Source organism: Pleurodeles waltl, chromosome 4_1, assembly GCF_031143425.1.
Source record: "Pleurodeles waltl isolate 20211129_DDA chromosome 4_1, aPleWal1.hap1.20221129, whole genome shotgun sequence".
In the NCBI taxonomy this organism is placed as follows: domain Eukaryota; kingdom Metazoa; phylum Chordata; class Amphibia; order Caudata; family Salamandridae; genus Pleurodeles; species Pleurodeles waltl.
This window is the reverse complement of record NC_090442.1, coordinates 636,351,954-636,366,486: the sequence shown is the minus strand read 5'-3', so window position 1 is coordinate 636,366,486 and position 14,533 is coordinate 636,351,954. Positions and strand designations below refer to the sequence as shown.

Sequence of the window (14,533 nt, the reverse complement as noted above, 5' to 3'; positions counted from 1 at the left end):
GACTCAAGGGCCTGCGTTTCGTGTAGGCCCTCCCCAACCAGCTGAGTGAAGGCTCAGCTTCCAAGCAGCCTGTGGCCCCCAGTGGAAGGGGTCGGGTGGAGCTAGTTGCATATGGCACCATGGCAGTCTGGGCCACATGTGTCACGTCATGGCCATCCACCACCCAGCACCATTCCGCAGCAGCTCAGAACAACCATTCTGTGGGATGTCCCTGCCACCTAGGCCAGCACCCCTGCATCTCGGTCAGGCTGTGCCTCATCCCGCCTTTTCATTCCATCGTTCCGGAGCGTGCTGGTGCCCTGTTCTGCCACATGCCCCAGTGAGGGGCTTCCCATAGAAGACTCCTGCGTGTGCGAAGGTCAGTCTGAGACGGGTACGTGGCTCCCCCTTCCATTCAGCAGGTGCAGCTACCTGGTTGATCCTGCCAGTAGTATATGCTTTGCTTATCTCAAAGATGAAGCCATGCATGTTTAAGTACACATAGCCAGTACAGAGAAACTGCAAATGGTCACTGAATCAGTCATGGTTCCTTTGATTGCTCCATCTGTTATTTGGAAAACCGAGGTAATTCTAGAGTGAATACATGTCAATGAGTGCTGATCTCCTGGAATGTATGAGTTTATTAGACCAAGACCACTTCGGTCAGTGGCTTTGGTGACTCTAGATAATATCTGGCCAATCAGCTGTCCTAGTGAAGGCGACGACACATCTGGATGTCTGCTCTATTAACTTTTAATAGTACTTTCTATGCCTACCATGGTAACCATGGGTAATGGAGAACCAGGGTTTGATTCTGAAGAGGGAGCCTGAGAAACGGCTACCACTTAAAGGAAGGCGGCAGGTGCGCAAATTACCTACCCAAGTTTAGTGCGGCTTAAGACTTTCGCCATCGTGAAAATGCCCCGACACTGTCACAACTCAATTTTGAGCCGAATGCACAGTGGGTATTATTCACTGGCCTCATGTCATTCCTTCTACAGTGGTGCCTTCCCGTCTTGAATGCTCCATTACACCCCTTTTAGGCCTGAACCATTGGCCCTCCTGTATGTGTTGTTATGCAAGTCTCATCTAGTTTGCACCTGCAGATTTCACGTTCCCAGTTAGAATAACCATGTTTCCATTGTGCACCATTAGGTTATACCATCACGCACCTGGGTTCCATTCTACCTATTGTTGTCAATTACCGTTTGCACCTGCTGCCTGTTAAGCCATGCCCATTTGTATGTAACACATGATTTTTCTCAGGGTCCTTTGGAAGTCCTTCACGGGAGGCATGTGTTCTTCTGAAACACTCTTGACTTTCTGCATAAAAAAAACCTCTGAGCTTGCATTGGGGCTTGGCCTCGTATCTGTATCCAGACCCACATGAGTTTCTGTCAAGTCCTGCACAAGCATCTTTCCTGCACTCACCTCCTCAGTCGTCTGAATCTCTCATGCTCCTGTTCAGAAAAAAAAAAACTTGATCCCTGCACTCATCTCCTGAGTCACCTGAAACTTCCTTGCTTGTTCCTTGGCAACCTTGTATCTGCACAATCTGCAAAGTCTTCCGGAAACCACCCGATGTTCTAGTCTTCCAGGTCCTTTCCAGTGACTCGGAGATCCTAACTCCTATCCACCAGTGTCTCCTTCCATGAGTTACAATTCTGCCTCTTCTCTAACGTCTTGCAACGACCTGCCGGCTGCCTCCGAACTCTTGTAAAGTACTGTTCAGATTAAATGTTTGTTCTCAGGTTTAGTGTGCACTAATCTTTAGTAGTCATTGCAGGCATGTCTCCTTGCTTCTGCCTCTGGACTTTTCCTCCAAGTCTTGGTTTCTGAACTGTGTTGCTCCTGGACTAGAGACTGTCTCCTGAACCAACCTATACCTTCAAATCTTGAACTGAGGGTTACCATATTTTCTAGTATCCTTGGGAGCGTTTACAAATCCAGACTTGGACCAAGTGCTGTTACATCGGAAAGCATACCTTAGGGAGTGCTGGTGACTCCAACCTGTGTACCAAAAAGTAATCTTGTTCCTGGATTGCCTTGGAAGTGTCTCTTAAATCCAATCCATGTTCCTAACACAACCTTGGAAGTATTAATAGTTCTGATCTTGTGACATGAAGTAATCTTGTTTCATGTACTGTTGTATTTTCAAGTGTAAGTCAACGTACAGAGTTTGATCCTGGGTGTGTTGATAACTCCAACCTTGTATCAAGAACAATTTTGCTTCATACAAATTTCCATAATCGAGTTCTATGTATACAGGGAGTGCAGAATTATTAGGCAAATTAGTATTTTGACCACATCATCCTCTTTATGCATGTTGTCTTACTCCAAGCTGTATAGGCTCGAAAGCCTACTACCAATTAAGCATATTAGGTGATGTGCATCTCTGTAATGAGAAGGGGTGTGGTCTAATGACATCAACACCCTATATCAGGTGTGCATAATTATTAGGCAACTTCCTTTCCTTTGGCAAAATGGGTCAAAAGAAGGACTTGACAGGCTCAGAAAAGTCAAAAATAGTGAGATATCTTGCAGAGGGATGCAGCACTCTTAAAATTGCAAAGCTTCTGAAGCGTGATCATCGAACAATCAAGCGTTTCATTCAAAATAGTCAACAGGGTCGCAAGAAGCGTGTGGAAAAACCAAGGCGCAAAATAACTGCCCATGAACTGAGAAAAGTCAAGCGTGCAGCTGCCACGATGCCACTTGCCACCAGTTTGGCCATATTTCAGAGCTGCAACATCACTGGAGTGCCCAAAAGCACAAGGTGTGCAATACTCAGAGACATGGCCAAGGTAAGAAAGGCTGAAAGACGACCACCACTGAACAAGACACACAAGCTGAAACATCAAGACTGGGCCAAGAAATATCTCAAGACTGATTTTTCTAAGGTTTTATGGACTAATGAAATGAGAGTGAGTCTTGATGGGCCAGATGGATGGGCCCGTGGCTGGATTGGTAAAGGGCAGAGAGCTCCAGTCTGACTCAGACGCCAGCAAGGTGGAGGTGGAGTACTGGTTTGGGCTGGTATCATCAAAGATGAGCTTGTGGGGCCTTTTCGGGTTGAGGATGGAGTCAAGCTCAACTCCCAGTCGTACTGCCAGTTCCTGGAAGACACCTTCTTCAAGCAGTGGTACAGGAAGAAGTCTGCATCCTTCAAGAAAAACATGATTTTCATGCAGGACAATGCTCCATCACACGCGTCCAAGTACTCCACAGCGTGGCTGGCAAGAAAGGGTATAAAAGAAGGAAATCTAATGACATGGCCTCCTTGTTCACCTGATCTGAACCCCATTGAGAACCTGTGGTCCATCATCAAATGTGAGATTTACAAGGAGGGAAAACAGTACACCTCTCTGAACAGTGTCTGGGAGGCTGTGGTTGCTGCTGCACGCAATGTTGATGGTGAACAGATCAAAACACTGACAGAATCCATGGATGGCAGGCTTTTGAGTGTCCTTGCAAAGAAAGGTGGCTATATTGGTCACTGATTTGTTTTTGTTTTGTTTTTGAATGTCAGAAATGTATATTTGTGAATGTTGAGATGTTATATTGGTTTCACTGGTAATAATAAATAATTGAAATGGGTATATATTTGTTTTTTGTTAAGTTGCCTAATAATTATGCACAGTAATAGTCACCTGCACACACAGATATCCCCCTAACATAGCTAAAACTAAAAACAAACTGAAAACTACTTCCAAAAATATTCAGCTTTGATATTAATGAGTTTTTTGGGTTCATTGAGAACATGGTTGTTGTTCAATAATAAAATTAATCCTCAAAAATACAACTTGCCTAATAATTCTGCACTCCCTGTAGAGTACAACTATGGGAGAGTCAGTATCCCAACCTTGTGTCCCATCTAGCCTTGTTTCTAGTTCATGTAATTCTGAATGTAAGTCATTTTCAAAGGTAACCTGGTCTTAAAATACCTTAAGAGTACTTAACTTCCAGCAGTGGTAATTCCAGCTCCAATAACGTATATTAGAGTTGCTGCAGTTAAAAAGCTTTTAATTGGATCTTGGGCTCAAGCCGGCAGTCTGCTACAAGCCCCTACCTCTCAGTGCCCCCTTGATGTTTTACCAGAGCGTCTTGGGGGCCGGAAGCACTAACTTAAAACTAGAGTGTTCAAAGCAGGTAAGTCACCTTAATATTTCAGACCGGAATATAGGAATCAGATTCTAGTTGATTGGTTTTCTTAACTGGGGCCATGATAAAGATGGATGGCCAGGAGAATTAGTATTGTGCCGCTGGAGGTGAAATTCTTGGACCAGCACAATACCAACCAACGAGAAAGCATTTGCCAAGAATATTTTCATTAAAACAAGCAATCAACTGCCAATCAACCAACAAGCACAATCATATAATGGTCAGTTCAGTTATTTTTTTAATAGAAAAAGAAAGCACTTTAATCTCCCTTCAAAACTGAATACTATGAAATCCAATAGGCATGTTAAACAGGGTTATCCAAGTAGCATCATAAGTCAGGTGCTACATCCTCCTCGTTCCTGGTAATCTCTCCTGCTAGGGTTAGATTTTCCACTACACCGGTCACCTGTTTTTAAACCTCTGTGGGTTTAGGTGAGATTATGCTCAAAACCAGATTGCTCAAACTTTTTCGCTGTATCGAGGAGCAACTCAGTTCTATATCCCTTGTTGTTTCCTTACACAATAGTCTGAGGTTGGCAAGTCAGAATGCTCATATCCCTCTGTTTCTTGTCTCTCTGTGCAGGTTAATAAACATGATTTATCTGTGTTTGTTCCTGGTGATCCATGAGGTGGGCATGAGCTACACATCAGCTCTCAAAGTTGGCTCTTCTTCTGCAGCAGAAGCCACAGTGACAGCCTAACTTCCTGAAAAGGTTCAAAGGTCGGCCAGGACAAAGTGGTGTGCACTGCAGCCCTCGACTTTGGCAGCATAGCCCTTTGAGGCAGATGTGGTGGGGTGCTCAACAATGCAATTGTGGCCTCCCAGCCGAGTTTCTTGTAGCAATGACTGGGGCAGTTGTGGACTCTATACCGATCAGGATTCTCTGCTGCTGAAGTGGCTCAGTGTACTTCTACTTGTCTGCAATGGCAATATTTATCTCTCAAGCTTGCGGCAGACTACCCAGTAATATGCTCTTGTATAGGCTTGGTACAGCTCACTCCTCAAATGTGCAGAAAGACTATAGGACCTTTACACAGCAGGGGTGACTCGTGGATCACTCCCTTAGGTCATCAGCTTCATCTGGGATTCATCATGCCAGGAGTACAGTGGACTTCTACTCATGAACTGTTTCACCTCCTGCAGGGTAAGCAACACACCATTCACCTTACAGAAAAATGGCAGACTTCTGAGCTTTTTCAGGCAGACAATCAGCTCCTCTAGCAGAAGGTGCTGATTTCAGGTGATGTCCTCTCAACTCTGGGAGAAAAGCTGTCAGGCATGCACAATAGCCCTGGCTGCACAACAGCTTATCTAATGCCCTAGAGAGCACTCCCTTCCTTGGACAAGAGAAACCTGGAACTGGAACAAAGTAGGCTGGTTTGGATCCCACTTTTATACACATTTCCTGAAAAGGAATGTTGACTCACAATCTCATGATTCATTTGATCCTCTTTCAATTGTAATTTCCAGGCTACTCTCCAAATACAGTAAAGTGGTGCTTTTCAAAGCAGGTAGCACTGGGACTGGCTCCAAGCAGTAGCACCCAAAATATGGGCACAATGTACCTGCTGCCATTAGTGAAGTTTTGATCAGAAACAAATAAAAGAGCAGGCCTGGCCTAGATACAGATTCATGTTGAGCAATAGAAACTAGAGTTACACTACTCACTCATACCATCCCATCCCAACCCATCCACCAAATGGCAGTGTACAGGAAGAACTGTACTTAATAATGTCTTAATGAAATTTCTGAAGGTAGCCTCACTTCAGTGTATGAGTCTGTACCCTGCAGGTTGTAAACTTTTAATGCCTAGGGAAGCTACATCACCCTCCATCTTGTGCCATGCTAGACCACGATTTGTTATTGATTACACAAACAACCCAGACAGACAACCCACTAGGCCCACGGGACCTGGGTAAGAATATATTAAATAATACACAACATCAGGTGGGACTCATTTAAATGGAGATCCCTCATATGATAATTAGAGAACAGCAAAACATAAAAGAGTTACAACTATATTTGTTCATTAACAATGCTGCATCTGCTCCATATCCACTGTTAAACAAACATAATATCTACAATTAATATACAGCTTGAAGCAAATTGCAACCAAAAACACACAAATGAAAAGGCCGGACCCGACAGGTTTCAATGATACATGTGTTACATTCATACATATATATATAGTGCACGCGACACAGTGTACATAGAGTGATTCAAAAGACATTATAAAATACAGACACTGTAGGTTACGAATGGTTGTGTGAATCTCAAATTTCAAACAAAAGATAAGGAAGCTCAAACAGCCTAGCCACCCTTGTATGTCCAAAACAAGCGGCAACCAATTGGGAACACTGCCGACATTTCAACCTCAACTTATTACAGGGATCTTCTCAGGACGTTGTCATCTAACTACCACATCAAAGATGGTATGTTATCTGAATTCAGTACATAAGTCATAGTAACTCTGCACACCATGTGCAAAAACCACAGGTTGAGTCTAACACAGCAAAACCAGGAATGGTAATGCCAGGCAGGCACTGTAAAGATGCATAATGGAGAAGAACCTCAATTGACCCATCAGAGACTACACGTACAAGTTATTGAGAGGTTAGGAGTCTAACCTAGTTAACTGTACCATTTTATTACATATCTTCTACGCATCTAACATACATCAAGGAGAGGATGGTGCCACTGTGAAGCAGCATGCTTTCTTATTGCAATCTTATTCCACTTTTCCTTGTGATTTGCCTTTCATTTGTGCAAAAGTCAATCACAGCTGGAGCTAAGAGGCAGGGATATCGAATTAGCATCAGTGAACCCAGAGAAGCTAAGAAAAGCCAGGTTTATGGGAGAGTATACTACTGGGCAATAAATGTACAAACATTAACAAGACACCTAGTTAAACAAGCAAATGTTCCAAGCTATAATGTGCAAGGTCTAACACAGAACACATGCTCAAAGAAATGCCCCATCTACACTGTACGGAGCACCCTTTTTTGAGAAACATACGAACAGGATCTGGGAACTGCATTATTTCCAGCTCTGTAAGCTTGAGGCAATAGGTGCTCTTTAACAACTCCCACTATTTTGACAAAAAGTAGCCCTTAATTTCCATGCAAATAAGCCTGCTGTCCCATCTGCTTCTTGTTCTGGTTGATCCCTTGTAATAAATCTAGGCAATCTTAGGATGAAGTAGAACAGCTGTAAGTAAACCCATCTGATTATCTACCTAATCTGCATCCTGGCACTCAAAGATATTCTTTGGAATTATGTGATTCCCATAACAGAAGAGTAAGATCCGCATCACAGTCATAGATATTCTTAAAACACTTTATGGTATTTCCCAGTGATACTGCCCTCAATTCAAAGTTTTTGTAAATGAGCAGGATGGCTTTCAACATCACATTATGCTGATCAAAGCAAAATTGTATTCACTTTAAAAGGAGGCTGCATTCCAGTTTGAAATCAATACAGAATTACAACAATGTAATAGAGCTAATTTTCATGTTCATTTTGTAACCTCCAGAAGACCACAAGATAATTACCCAGAGAGGCTAGGTATGAATAAAGTACCTACAAATATTTGTTTTAATTATCTCCAGTGCTCCCCTTAGATTCAGGTACACTTTATAGCCTGCTGGAGAGGGCTATACCGATTGTTACGGCCCTGAAGCAGGTATAAACCTGAGCCACAGGTGAAGGCCTACAACAAGGAAGAGTGCCTTTAACAACTGGTATATCCTGAGGCAGAAGAGCTTTCAGGCTATTAGGACATTCCACCCAATGCGGGTAGTATGTAATAAATTAAAAAGGGAGAAACAGAAAGACAAACATTGGAATGTTGGAGCAGAAGGATTATACCAGCCATTTATGAGCCCTGAGCCACTTCAGTGTCTTCAATGGAGCTCCCAACATTCCAATTTTCTAACTGAAGGTACGCGTCCAGATATTCAGTGTCAATTTAGTTTCTTATTATATTAATTAACCTTAGCATTACTTCAGAGCTCTGGAAGTGCAAAAACCGTGGAGTATTATTTGTTTATTTGAAGCGAGTACAAACCGTGCAAAGCATCAGAGTGCTTAATGAATAGCAATCAAGAAAACATTTCAGTATGGCATGAAAACAACTTTTAATACTAAAAGAAAAGCTATTAAAGAGAAACGTAAAGGTAGCTAAAATAAGTATACAGCTCAAGAGGCCTGAATTGAACAAATACACTGAAAACGGTATTAAAGCAGCAAATATACAATTTAAAACAGCAAAGGTACGAAATTCTGTGAAATACTACTGGGGTGAAAAATTAATGGACAGTTATACCACTTCAAAGAGGGAAAAGAGTTGGGATGTGATAGTTTAAGAAAGCTGTAAGCAGGCCGTCAACTATCGAGAGAGAGGTTGGAACAGAAGATTTTGCAGATCTTAACTGAAGGCGGGAAAGGATGGATTGGTATAGAGATATAGTGGATGGAAATTCCAGATATTGGGCCCACTACCGAAGGACTGCTAGAGAGTGTACTGTTTCTTGAGGGATAGTATCACCAGAAGTAGGATCTCTACAAACAGAGCAAGTTTATCAAGACCAAACAATTCCTGCAACCGATATTTGGAAACACCTAATTCTATTATGTGCCACAAAGGCCAGTTAGAAAATACTAAAAAATACTGCTTGCTTCAAATGGAAAACACTGGAGACTAATGAGGATAGGAGGAACATGGTCAAACTTTTTAGTCCCAATAACTACCTTTCCTGCTATACGTAGGGCCATGGGAGCTTTAAATATGTCTATCAGCAGTTATGTGCTGTAGTCTAGTCAGGATAGGACACAGCTTTGAAGGTTGATACAGGGGTGGAATATTTAATCCCTCACAGTCAATCCCAGTTGATGCTAAGCATTTTAGCATTTAATTAATTGATGAGGAGCTGCTGATCTATTAGGAAGGTGTCAGTTAGAAATCGAAAACTAACAGTTTTACCAAGAATAATGCTACCTACAATGATGCAGAAACATTTAAATGTTTTTTGCCTATTCCTACTTATCAGCTAATATTGAACTGGTTGATAATTTTTTAGAGAAAAAAGCAGATACTGAGGCAGTCAGATTAATTACATGATCTGCCAATATTGAGAAACAGCTACTTTATGAGCATTTAAACAGCACAATCTGTGGCAGCATTATTTTAACCGTTTTACATACATATTAATACTGCATGGGCAAACCCTTCACCTCCTAAGTACCAGTTTAACACTTGAATACAGCAGTGTCAACTGAAAGGGGATCAGTCAACATCTGCAGAGCCTGCCACTATGAAGTGTCATGTGAAGGACTTTTGTTTAATAATGTGTGAACTTGAAACAATCTTGTTGAAAATCTACAAATTATGGAGCACATTGTGTATTATGACAAAGGTGCAGTAAATGCATAGTAACGTCTTGAGCGAAGGTTAGGCCCCAAATACTGTGCATCTGAGGTTTACTTAATGGCATTTGACACATTATAGAGATATCGGATTTCTTCTGTGGAAGAAAGCTATTTCTGGTGGATATTTTAACATATTTAGTTACTGCCATCCTTGAGTTATACTATGAAAGCGAGGTATAATCACACTTGGAGGTAACAAGCTGGTGCAATCTTGTAAAAGTATGAGATAACTGTAGCCCTGCGCCCTTAATTAAATCTTTAGCTAGATGAGTTCAACAAAGAACTAGCTGTGGGCTGTCTTGTTTCTGCACAAAATAGGTGGAGTACCAATCAGCAGTATATCCTATGCATGTGAAATTATCATTTTAGACACAACAACCAGTAGGCTTCAACAAGCATCAAGCATTACCACTGAATCTGCAGAATGCAATATGACGATAGTATATTTAAATAAGACACAAATAATAGTGTTTAACGGAACTTTCAGAAAGTTTTTCTGGCATTGATGTGAAGGTGTTCTTGAGTAGGTGAGGTGTTATGAATATTTAGGAACCTAGGATGATGGAAAACTAAATTGGTGATTCTAGAATCATATCAAGAGGGGAACAACAGTACTGCTGCAGCAAGAACCCTGGATAGTTCAAGCTGCAGTATGGTGGTTATGCTGCAATATTTAAATTAAAGCTCATAAAATAAAGAGTGCCACTTTGTAGTTTAAGGAGTAAACAATTTGGCCCCCATAAGCCAAAAGGTCTGGCCTTGGCAAGTTGGTACAACCTGCAAGCAGGTACCATGAAATAAAACGGAAAAAAGAAGGCACCAACTGTGGCTTACATGTGCTTGCAATAAAAATGGTAGATGAAAGGAAATAAAAAAATAAAAATAAAAATAAAAATCACTGTTGCACCTGTTTTACTAGGCATGCTTTTAAATGCTAAGCATTTCAATTATGCCATGAATTGTATTATTATTTGTAAAAAAAAAAAAAAAAACACAAGAATGTAGCACAACACAGCCAAGGATTCAACTCCCAGAAAGCTTCAATATTGCTTTGTGACTTAAAAACTTTAGAAAAAAAAAAGGAAAATTAGATGGTCAGCTAACTGGGCGCCTGAAATCCAGGCAACATAAATAGCTGGTATTTAAGGTTAATACAAAAAATAAAATAAAAGCACACTTTAAACCACCTTTGTCACTGGTGAGGAAAGAACTAATTTTAAGGGGATGTGAACAATGTGCATAGTCCTTGTGCAGTCCTCACAGTGACAAATCAATGGGATTGCCCCATAATGTATGTTGCCGTTGGAACAAAATGTGAATGACGATCTAACAGATCAATCAGCCAGTCAGCAATTTGTAGAGCGCTGCTTATCACCTATGGGGTCTCAAGGCGCTGTCGTGGGGATGCCGATCAGTCAAAGAGCCAGGTCTTGAGGTATTTCTTTAACTGATCAAGCGAGGTGGTCCGCTACAGGTGCAGTGTTAGCGTGCTCCAGGTCTACGTGGCGAGGTAGGAGAAGGATCTACCTCCAACTGTGCTCTTCCTGATTCCACGGGTGGTAGCAAGGGCAAGTTGAGCAGATCGGAGTTGTCTGGTGGGGGTGTGGAAAGATAGGTGGTTGTTGAGATAGACCAGTCCGATGATGTGCAGGGCCCTGTATGCGTGTGTCAGGAGTTTGATGGGGATGCGTTTGTTGATGGGGAGCCAGTGCAAGTTTCTCAGGGGGGTGGAGATGTTGCAGTGGCGGGGGATGTCAAGGACGAGTCTGGCCACTGCATTCTGAATTCTCTGGAGTCTTGATTGGCATTTCTTTGTTATGCCAGCATAGAGACCATTGCTGTAGCCGAGTCTGCTGCTGACCAGTGTGTGGGTGACCGTCCTTCTTGCCTCAAAGAGGACCCACTTGAAGATCTTCCAGAAGAGGTGGAGAGTGTGGAAGCATCACGATGAGACAGCGTTGACTTGGTGGGTCATGGACAGAAAGGAGTCAAGGATGATGCCCAGGTTGTGTGCGTGATCAGTGGGTAGGGAGGGCGCTTCCACCTACCCACCGAGCTGGCCACCAGGAGTGGTCCCAGGCGGAGGAAGAACAGATCAAGAGATAAAGCCAACTGATAAAAGGTCCTCCATTTATTTATATTATATACGAATATTTCAGAAAAACAAAAGTAGAGCTAAAATGGTCTCAAAGGTCAAGACCAAAAATTGCCAATAGATTCAGTGGAGGCAACTATGTTACAAACTTATCTTCAAGTGCATAAATCTACTCCAGCTAAGGATTTGAGATCCAAGATAAAACTACTCACAGCTTAGTGTATTTCCTTACCAATTGTGCTGTACTTTATTTTATTTTTTACAAAGCTTCAAACATGCTGGTTGCTAGGTTGCTGGGCTTGACATATGCTGAACTATGTAAAGATACCAAACGGAGAGCTATTGCCTATGTATAGTAATGATTCATTGTGCCGATCTATTTAGTAATTTTAATGCAAAAGTGAAGTAATTTAAAACTGATATTAAACACTAATCGATTACGTTTGCACATGCAGCTGGGAGGTAAGGATTGTGTTTCTTCTGGACGATCCGGATGTGTAAGTTTTGAACAGAAAGATATACAAGTTCCGCTTCCTACTGCTTGGGGTCGAGCAATCAAATAACTATTTAAACACAGGTGAAGCAATTGAAAAATGTTCCCACATCATTATTTATTTAATTTTTTTACTAAATTGTGGAAAGTGGATCTAAGACAAAACATATGCTGTTTGAGGAATCACTTCAAGTAGGCTGCCCACGCTTAAACTTGCCTAGATGTTCTATCTAGAAACAGCACACAAGCAAAAATAAAAGTAAATAGGGAGCTCCTTTGAATTATGACCATTTCCTGGCTTACAGGACAGTGGCGTAACGAAACTGGAGGAGGTCCCCCTGCAAAATACATGGAGGGGTCCCCCTACGCTCCAGACCCGGTCAGGAGCTCTCAGGCCAAGGGCCTGCAGCTTGTGCACAGTGCCGGAAGGGCCCCCAGCTGTAACTCCGCCCACCACCACCACCACCGGGCCCGCAGGGGCTACAGTTACGCCACTGTCTCAGGATACCTCAAGTATCCAAAAACATGTTAGCAGACTGTCCTCGCTGAGAAAGTTCATACACTTTAACCCGGGTCATATTTGTCAAGTTATGAATAACTCATGTTACCTTAACTGGCAGACTACGGTAACAAATCTGTATATCAAAAAGGGATTTCAAAGGCTTGTGTCAAGCAGATGCCAACAGTTTCTATGTCACGAGGCTGATCTTCAGAATTCCCTGATTTTTTAGCTTGCAGCAATATCACGAAGGGACAGGTGGGTCCAGCATGGTACAATATTTGTATATTGCTGCGAGTAATCTTAGTTCGTATCAACCCAAACCTATCTTGACTGGGTGCTGCGACTACTACAATTATGTACATCATTTATTGCCGTAATGTTCCGGTTTCTGAACACAGACAGATACAAGTAACTATAAATGCAATAAGAAAAAAGCATAACTGACAGAAAGCCAGTTTCATGGTGTGTTTACCAGTCAGTATGGCGATTGCTACTGGCGGTGACGTGTTGTGACAGTATACGTCACATACATGTGTCAGCGTATGCCTAGGTGTCAGAGAGTATTTATATGGGGTGCCATCAGGGGGCTGACAGGGCACTGTGAATTAGGTTACAAGCTGACATGCTTGAACAGACATGAAGCTGTCACTGTGGAAGGAACACTATGTGCCTTAGTAGGGGAGTGCCCCAAGTGTTGTACCTTCCGGCCGCCTTACCTCCTTAACAGGGGGGAACTTCTTCCTGCATTCCAGTGACAGGCTCCGCAGGTCACTCTGTGTGTTCTCCAGCAGCTTCTTGATAGCCTCGGGACTGCTGGTGCTGCTTGACATCTTGTCGCTGCCCCGGGCTTGCACTCTCCGGTGTTGCCCCCACGCCAAGCCTTCTAGGCTCAGTACGGCACGGTTCTATCCTTCTAAATACTTGCAGCGAAGGCAAGATTTATATTCTGCTCCCAAGTACTGTACCCGAGGGCTAGCTGTCAGTGCTCTCCAGGGTTGACACGGGGCACCAGCAGCGTAGCTCCTCCCACTCCGTCCGCTCTCAGCCCCGCCTCACCGCCCGCTCCCACAATCCCGAGCTCCTTGAACACGTCACGGGCACTTCCGTAAACACACAGACATAGGACCAAATATCCACCAAGGGCAGTGAAGAGGGACTTCGCGTTCGATGGAAATAGGAGATGGGTACGACTGACTGAGAAAGAGAACCAATCAACGAGAGCTGGCCTACAATGAAAAGGGAAAGAGGACAAACCTAGTCAGAAACCAGATAAGGGTCCTAAGAATTGAAACAACTAGAGTGCTAACTTGATATTCAATTTCATACTGTACCGCTCATGGGAACCGTACTTTCAGAATCTACCATCCACCACGTCCACTCTTCTTCACCCAAATAATTATAAATGAGGAAGTAGAAAAGCTGTTTATAAAATATTTTTCTCCGTCTCTTTCTCCTCCTTCTTCACCCCAAAATGAAGTGGAAGGACACACATCCAAAACGAATCTGCCAAGTTTTTAGATGTTAAGTGTGACATTTAATTAAGTTCAAAGGCAGTTTGTGTGGCATTATGCCGCCAAAGGTATGACATTTCGAGTGACACTTTCTCAGGCGCAAAGCCAATCTCTGAAGTCTACGGAAAAACATATTATCGGAAATTACCCACTATTTGAACAACAGATAGGTCTAAAAAGCCTTGAAGCTGCTGCAATACCCGTAAAAGTAAAAGTAAATAGCTCATTGTAGACTGTTGAATCAAACACAAGAAAGGATTTTGTACAGTACAAATCCTGAACTCACCAGATATTTGAAGTTGTTCTCAGACATACCAATGAACAACAAGCATTTGCAATGTAATGGGTCTCGCGTTTACTTGGG

At 42.6% G+C, this 14,533-nt stretch overlaps 1 protein-coding gene across 1 annotated transcript in view; it reads right to left on the bottom strand.

Annotated features, from left to right (window-relative positions):
* Nucleotides 1-13,790, bottom strand: part of MON2 (MON2 homolog, regulator of endosome-to-Golgi trafficking) — a 775,721-nt gene extending 761,931 nt beyond the window's left edge. Inside the window, 1 exon segment of the mRNA XM_069229077.1 lies at nucleotides 13,375-13,790. Within this exon segment, the coding sequence (XP_069085178.1) occupies nucleotides 13,375-13,488 (114 nt within the window). The 5' untranslated portion in view covers nucleotides 13,489-13,790.
* Between the last annotated feature and the right edge of the window lie 743 nt (nucleotides 13,791-14,533).